Here is a 7,480-nt window from a genome sequence, read left to right as displayed (position 1 = left end):
ACTGAAGGATGGAAAACAGCAGCGGTGATGGCACTGCTGATACATTTTAAACACCCAAAGGATGCGATGCTGCGCGTGATGCTGATCCCCAAAGCACCGGTGGGATCGGAGTCCCCGAAATCTGGAGCATCCCATGGCATAGGTGGGAGCAGGCTGGTCTCTGTGCCCCTTTATTTGCTTTCTGGGATTTTCTTCTGGCCCCAAAGGGTCACTCAACGCAGCTCCAGCCCCAAGGATGGAAGCCAGGCTTTATTTACTCTAGCTGGAGGCTGACATCCTGCTGTATTCTCATGACTCCAGGACCTGAGGCTTTAGCACAAAAATGCCAAATATTAGCAAGCTCTCCACGGCTCCTCAGCTTTTTGGAGGGGCTGCGTTTATTTGTTGAACAGGGCCAACGTCCAACGCCCCGTCCCCTTCTTGCTGCTTGGGTTTTCCATCTGCACTGTGGGAAAGTCCCACTGTGGGGCTGGATGTGCTCTCTCTGCATCCTCTCTGATCATTTTTTCCCCTCTGATGCTGTTTTTTCCAGAGGTAGAAGAGCTGTTCCCTTCCATTCCCCATCCCTGCAGGCACGGAAGCACCCAAGGAATCTTGTGATCCCCCCCCCCCGGTGCACTCCCAACTTCAAAAAGCCAACTGCTTCAATAGCATTAGGGGGCTGATTTGAAGCCACAAAAGCCATGAAAATTGGAGTTAAGGCTCAAAAATCCACTTGACACCCTGCCCTTAAGTCCTAAAAGGCGTTGAGCCAAAGGCAGTGGCTCTCAGCTCCCTGGAACAAGGCACCAAGGATGTCCCCTTCCCCTATATTCAACACCAAAGCTATTTTATCTCCCAAAGGCTGCAAGGAGGAGGAGTTTCCCCATGGGAGATTATTTATTATTATCATTATTTATGACTATTATTGGTGTTATTCTCACTCATCGCTCCCATCCTTGCTCAAAACACCGCATGCACTGAACACACGCTTTGTCTCAGCTCATCCTTTGGCAACGTTTGGAAGAAATAACTCATTAAAACAGCACAAAAAGTTTTTGCAATGCATTTTATTGAGATTTTCATCACCTAAGCCTGGATTTGCAGGTGTCAGTGCAACTCATTCTTTACCTGCATGCTGAATACTGGCCCAGGCGTGGACAAGATCGATACTTCAGTGCTTACTGCAGCAGCTGTAACAGGGTTAGCCACACTATCTGCAAATCCTGATAGCCTCTGGGGTGAGGGATGCTGCAGCCCCTTGTGCAGAATGGCATTGAGGGTTCTAGAAAACCCCTCCACTTCTTAGCTGACGTCCAAGGATCAACAACAGGACGCGTGGGGACAGTTGGGCATCCCTATGGGTAAGGAAACTTGGGGACCATATGGGAGCTGCTGAGCTCACGGGAGGGATGCAGCCTTGGAAGTGCCTTCTGCAGTAGAATAAGGCACTTGGGATAATTTCTAAGCAGCACCGAGCTCGCAGCTGCCCTCTCTTGGCAAAATGTACCTCCTGCAGACGTTGCTCAGAAGCCAGGAAAAGCTAAGGCTCAAGGCTCCTGCTGCATCTCACACTGCCTTAAACCAAACTTCCTGGTAAGTCCCTAAATTCCATTCACTTTGCTGTGCGAGGCTCTGTCCAAGGATAAAGGATGCTTTGAGGGCATCGGACACTCATCAGAAGTATAAAGGGGGAACTGGATCCAGCATCCCGTGGTGAGCTCAAAGCTCTCTGCAGAGGCACAGTGCTGCTAGCTCTTGAGATATGCTATGCAAAAGCCCTTATGTGGTGGAAGAAGTGTCACTCCTGCATGGGGCATTACCCTCTTAGAGCAGAGCAGAGGAATCGATTCCCAAAGGCCGCAGTGCTCTGTGGATTTGCTGCAGCTAACTTAGTCCTTTTCTTTTAACACTTTTCGCGTGAGTTAACTTAATAAAATAATCACCCTCTAAAAACAAAACTTTTGCTAAAGAGCTGCTGATTGAAGTGCTTTCAAGGCTGTGGCAGGAAGCCACGGTGTGCGTCGAGCACCAGTAGTAGGGCACGGGTTGGGGGAAGGCATCACTGCATGTAGGCGTAGCGCCAGTCTGACAGAGGCACGTGGGTTTCCTTGATGGCCTGAGGAGATGTCCAGCGTAGGATGTAGTGGGGGCCACCAGGCTTGTCGTTGGTTCCTGTTTTTTGGGGGGGGGAAAAAAAAGGGACATGAGGGATGTGGTTTAGTGGGCATGGGTGATGGTTGATGGTTGGACTTGGCGATGGTAGCAGGCCTTCCCAACGTGAGTGATTCTACGAGAAGCAGAACCGCGGGGTGAAAGATGTGGTTGGAGGGGATGCTTCCCATCGTGCTGCTGAAAGAAGGGGGTTTTGAGGGGTCTCACCTGAGATGCGGGAGCCCCCAAAGGGTTGCTGGAACACAACGGCGCCCGTTGATTTGTCATTGATGTAGAAGTTGCCGGCTGCGTTGCGCAGGCGGCTCCGGGCTTCCTCAATTATGCTCCTGGGGAGGGATGGTGGATGTCAGCATGGGGGGGAATGACAAAAACTGGGGGCCTCTGCTCTAACTCTAACCCTAACAGCAACAAATCTGGGCACTGTTTTCCTTTACCTGCACCTCCAGCTCTGCATGTTTTGCCGAGCCAAGTTCAACTCGCACTCCAATGGGATCTGTGTGCTTGAAATTCAATTAATTGACTGCAGTTCTGTCTTCTAATCCCTTTTCAAGATTTTTTTGTTATTTTTTTTGTTACTTCTTTATACCGAAGTCCAAGGACAGCCCAACTTAATGACCTCCTAAGTTAGGACAACTCATCCTAATGACGAGTAAGCTAGGTTTAATGACCTCCTATGTTATTCTACACCTGCTCACTAGCTTCACTAATATTTAGTTTATTCTTAGATATTCATTGAAAAATTAATTCCATATCTGCCTTGTGTGAGCCTCAAACTTTCTCACAACAACACCAGAAAGTGTTAAATAAGAAAACACCACAATGCAACGACGCAACGAAGCAATACAATACGACAACGCAAAGATGCAATGCAACAACTTGCTTTTCATACAATCTAAAAAGCTTCTGGCTCTCCTCATCACTTAGAAATAGCGCTCCTGTTTTCTTCTAGGCTTCTGAAGTAATGAAATAACTCATTCTTTTCCTAATCTCTTTTTTCCCCATGGTAAAAAGAAACTCAGAACAGGATTCTTGAAACCAGTTTCTAACCAAAAAAGCACACTATGCAAGCCCTGAGGGGCTGGAACATAGACTAGTGGCTGGGAGGGGATGGGAGGACCAACACCCCGGCTGCCCCCTCCTCTTGTCCCCTCCTCCTGTCCCCACTCGGTCCCTGCTCACCTCTCCTGGGCGAACACCGCCCCCGTGAGGCCGTAGGGTGTTGTGGTGTCGATCAGCTCCAACACCTCCTGGTACCTCTCCTCGGGGTACACGTAAACCGTGAGGATGGGTCCAAAAATTTCCTGCAAAGCAGAAAATATAAATCATTATCGCTCAGCCATTTGATATAAACCAGCCTCCTCCAACCGCCAGCGGCTAGAAATTAACACCAGGTTAGCTAATAACCATCAACCAGCCAACGTGCTGCCCAAGACGTGGATCCACATCCCGTGTTTTCCACCTTTCTCACCTCCCTCATGATGGGGTCTGTTGGGTCCTGGCTCTCCACGATGCATGGCTCAACAAAGTACCCAACGCTGTCATCACAGCCACCCCCAGCCAAGATGCTGAGGTTGGGGGACGTCTTGGCGTGTTCCAGCCACTTCTTTATACGTGCAAAAGACTGAGGAAAGGAAGGATAATGAAAGGTGTACATAACCTTACACTGGTCGTTGAAGTAGGGCTGGAGGTGAGCTTTGGGTGCTGCTTTTCAGGACTGTGCTGCTCGCTTCCAGCTCAGGATGAGGGCTGTGCACTGAGCCTTATATCTGAGATGGCTTCTCAGCAAGATATCTCACTTCTCAAAAGAGGCAGTGACATATCATAGAGTGCTTTAGGCTGGAAGGGACCTTAAACAGCATCGATGCTTAAAGATCATCCAGTTCCAACGCCCTGTCATGGGCTGGATGCCCCCCACCAGACCAGGCTGCCCAGAGCCCCATCCAATCTGGACTTTAATGTCTTAAGGAATGGGGCAATATGTGACAGTTGAGTTTGTTACTCTCCTGGAATACTGCTCAAAGCTTTGCTAAGTGTAATGAGCCCCAACCAACCAAACTTCTACCAGCAGCCTTGTGGTGCTACCTTTATGCAGGACACATGAACTCACCTTGTCATCAATCACTGCTGAGAAAAAGGTCCCAAAGTCCTGGACAGGCTGCAGGGGCAAAGAAAAGACAATATAGACTCATGAAGGTTAGAAAATACTTCCAGGATCATCAAGCACAATTCATCATGCCAAACCTATCCCTACTATGTCCACTCATAGAATGCTTAAGGTTGGGGAAGACCTCCAAGATCATCTAGTCCAACCATCAACCCATCTCCACTGTGCCCAATCACAGAATCCATTAGGCTGGAGAAGACCTCCAAGGTCATCCAGTCCAACCATCAACCCAACCCCACTAAATCCACTCATAGGACTATAGCATCCTTAAGGTTGAAGAAGACCTCCAACATCATTGCGTCCAACCAATGTGGGTTGCTCCTGATGAACTCACTGGGCTGAAAGGTGGAGGAGACAGCACGAGGACATGCAGCCACCAGGGCCTGGGGTCAACACTGTGCCAAAAAGCTGATCCTAAAACTGAAATTCCCACAGCAACGCATCCCTTCCCAGAGCACACCTCCGTTTGGAGGGACCAACCTCCCCTTTTTCAATTAGCCCACGGTATTCAGCGCCTTGCACAATCCTTCCCGCAGATGCTGGCTACAAGTTAATTTCTAATCACTAAAAAAAAAATAAAAAAAAAAAAGAAAGATGAAGGAGGGGGAGGATGGAGGGGTGGTGGTGGTGGTGGGGAGAACCAGTGGATAAAAAGCTCGGTTCAATAGGAATTAGTAGCCAGTTACCGCAGTCTCTAATCCCATCAGCCACCCGCTGAGCCGCAAAGCCCTTCAGCAGCCCGGCAGCTCCACTCACGTCTCCCACTTTGATCTTCTTGGTCTCCTCCAGCAGCTTGGCTTTGATCTGGGGCCACAGCGAGCGCGGGGCGTAGAGGCGGGAGCACGCCGAGCATTTCTGGCCGCCGTACTCGAAGGCGGAGCGCAGGGTGCCGTTCACCACGCTGGACACGTCGGCCGAGCTGTGCACCAGGTGGAAGTTCTTACCCCCACACTCTGGTTGGTGGAGAAAAAAGGAGAAAGAGAGGAGTTAGCACGAGGTACAGGGATGGGGTATTCGCCGTGCGCCCTCCCCACAACGCGAGCTCACCTCCAGCCAGGCGGGGGAAGTTGCGGTAGCGGTCCAGGTTTTCGGATGCTTGCTTCCAGAGGCGCTTGAAAGTCCTGGGGGAGAAAGAAGGAGGTGTGGGAAACTTGGGAAAGGTATGATAGGGCCCTGACCTTGCTGTGACACCCCAACAAGCCCATCTGGCCATCCCCAAAGAAGGGATGTTCTGCAAATGGAAGAGATGTTGGTGAGAATAAGACCCTGGATATCAAAGCACCGGGCACCGCACAAAACCCAGAGCAGAGAGCACCCAGCAGAAGTTCCTCCTCCCCTTTCACTCCTCGGTTTTTGGTTAAAGCAGCTCCTTGTGCTTCCCCACCCTGACTTACGGCACGCTGCCAGTGAAGTTGAGCCCGCAGAAGTGCTCAGAGCTGGTGACAGCATCACCAAACACGGGTCCATCTGCTGGCACGAACTGGATGACGTTGGGAGGGAGCCCAGCTTCCAGCAGGATCTTGTAGACGGCGTAGCTGGAAAGCAGGGCCGTGTCGCTGGGCTTCCACAGCACCACGTTTCCCTGCAGACAGAGCACAGTGAGAGCACAGGGAGAGGCTTCCGGCCCTAACTTGACCCAGTGCCAGCTAAGGGAGCAGAGCAACCTCCCAAGCATGTATTAACAGAGCCCAAACAAACAGCAGGATTGGCTGCAAGACACAGAGCAGTGGCCCCACTGTGCTCACACCCCTTTGGCTCTGTGCCCCCACCATGGCTGCAGCTCGTGACCTGCCCTGTGTCACCATCGCTGCAACGATGAGCAAGGTTCAGTAGTGCAGTGCATAGAGGAGAACACCCTGGGATTAATTAACACCTGCTGAGGGCTAATTAACACCCACTAACTGGGGTGCTAATTAGAGCACCCCAAGCTGCGCTCTGTGTAAAGCCCAACCTATGGGTGAATCGTGGAATGGTTTAGGTTGGAAGGGACTTTAAGGAGCATCCAGTCCTGAATTGGACTGGTTGCCCCCTTCCAACCTGGCCTTTAATGTCTCCAAGGATGGGGCACCTCTCAGATTTGGGGAACATTTTCCCTTTTTCCAACACTTGCCCATCAAAGCTGTTTGGTGGACAGGTCTACCCAGCAGCCAGGGGAATGCCTGACTAATTAACATCCCCTGAGCCTAATAACAAAATTCAGGGGGGGGGTGTAGAAGAGTGTGGCTGGGCTGAGCATGGAGGGGCCCAGTTTTGGACCCAATTTTGGAAATGGCCCCAAAGAGCTCCTCCATCCCCCAGCGTAAATCACTCAGAGATTTAGGGTCAGGACCCCAGAGATTTGGGGTTGGGACTGGTGGACAAAACAGGGAAACGTCATTCCGTGATGCTCACCATCAAAGCCGGAGCTCCTGCCAGGTTGCCACCGATGGCTGTGAAGTTGAAGGGAGAGACAGCCGCCACAAAACCCTACGGAAGGAAGAGGAAAAGGACGGGTTGTAGGATCCTACGTCACCTCACGGCACCCCACGACATCCCACGGCCATGAGTTTGCCTGGCTGCTCACCTCCAGCCCGCGGTACACCATGCTGTTGGTGCTGGACTCCACGCTGAGCGGCTGGCTGCCCTGCAGCTCCAGGGCAAACTTGGCGTTGAAGCGGAAGAAGTCGATCAGCTCCGCTGCCGCGTCGATTTCCGCCTGGATGACGGTTTTGCCCTGGTCACGGCCAACAAAAACAACAGACGGCACTGGGGTTTGGCCTTGGCTTCCTGCAAGGCCCCATCCTACTCCTTCCAAGACCCCACCCCACTCCTTCCCAAGGCCCCATTCTTGTTCCTTCTCAAGGCCCCATATCATCCCTTCCCAAGACTCTATACCTGCTCCTTTCCAAGACCCCATCTCACACCTTCCCAAGACCACAATTTCTCCCAAGACCCCATCTCAATCTCTCCCAAAGCCCCCAATCCACTCCTTCCCAAGACGCCATCTCAATCTCTCCCAAACCCCCCCATCTCAATCCTTCCCAAGACCCCACCATAATCCCTCCCAAGACTCTATATCTGCTCCTTCGCAAGACCCCATCTCACACCTTCCCAAGAACTCAATCCTTCCCAAAGCCCCATTCCCGGGGGGGGGGGGGGGGGGGGGGGGGGGGGGGGGGGGGG

The 7,480-nt window shown here is 51.7% G+C and overlaps 1 protein-coding gene across 1 annotated transcript in view; it reads right to left on the bottom strand.

Moving 5' to 3' along the window:
• Window positions 1–1,034: 1,034 nt before the first annotated feature.
• Window positions 1,035–7,480, bottom strand: part of ALDH4A1 (aldehyde dehydrogenase 4 family member A1) — a 9,485-nt gene continuing 3,039 nt past the window's right edge. Inside the window, exons 6-15 of the mRNA XM_042831741.1 lie at window positions 6,882–7,031; window positions 6,710–6,784; window positions 5,713–5,900; window positions 5,366–5,439; window positions 5,075–5,271; window positions 4,262–4,309; window positions 3,623–3,775; window positions 3,334–3,455; window positions 2,362–2,480; window positions 1,035–2,154 (exon numbers count right to left, since the gene is read on the bottom strand). Of these exons, the coding sequence (XP_042687675.1) occupies window positions 2,042–2,154; window positions 2,362–2,480; window positions 3,334–3,455; window positions 3,623–3,775; window positions 4,262–4,309; window positions 5,075–5,271; window positions 5,366–5,439; window positions 5,713–5,900; window positions 6,710–6,784; window positions 6,882–7,031 (1,239 nt within the window). The 3' untranslated portion in view covers window positions 1,035–2,041. The remainder of the gene's footprint in view (window positions 2,155–2,361; window positions 2,481–3,333; window positions 3,456–3,622; window positions 3,776–4,261; window positions 4,310–5,074; window positions 5,272–5,365; window positions 5,440–5,712; window positions 5,901–6,709; window positions 6,785–6,881; window positions 7,032–7,480) is intronic.

The sequence above is a fragment of the Centrocercus urophasianus genome, unplaced genomic scaffold (assembly GCF_019232065.1).
Source record: "Centrocercus urophasianus isolate 14NV4802_14NV808 unplaced genomic scaffold, USGS_Curo_1.0 seq_36, whole genome shotgun sequence".
NCBI classification, from domain to species: domain Eukaryota; kingdom Metazoa; phylum Chordata; class Aves; order Galliformes; family Phasianidae; genus Centrocercus; species Centrocercus urophasianus.
This window is presented reverse-complemented; position numbering and strand designations above follow the sequence as displayed.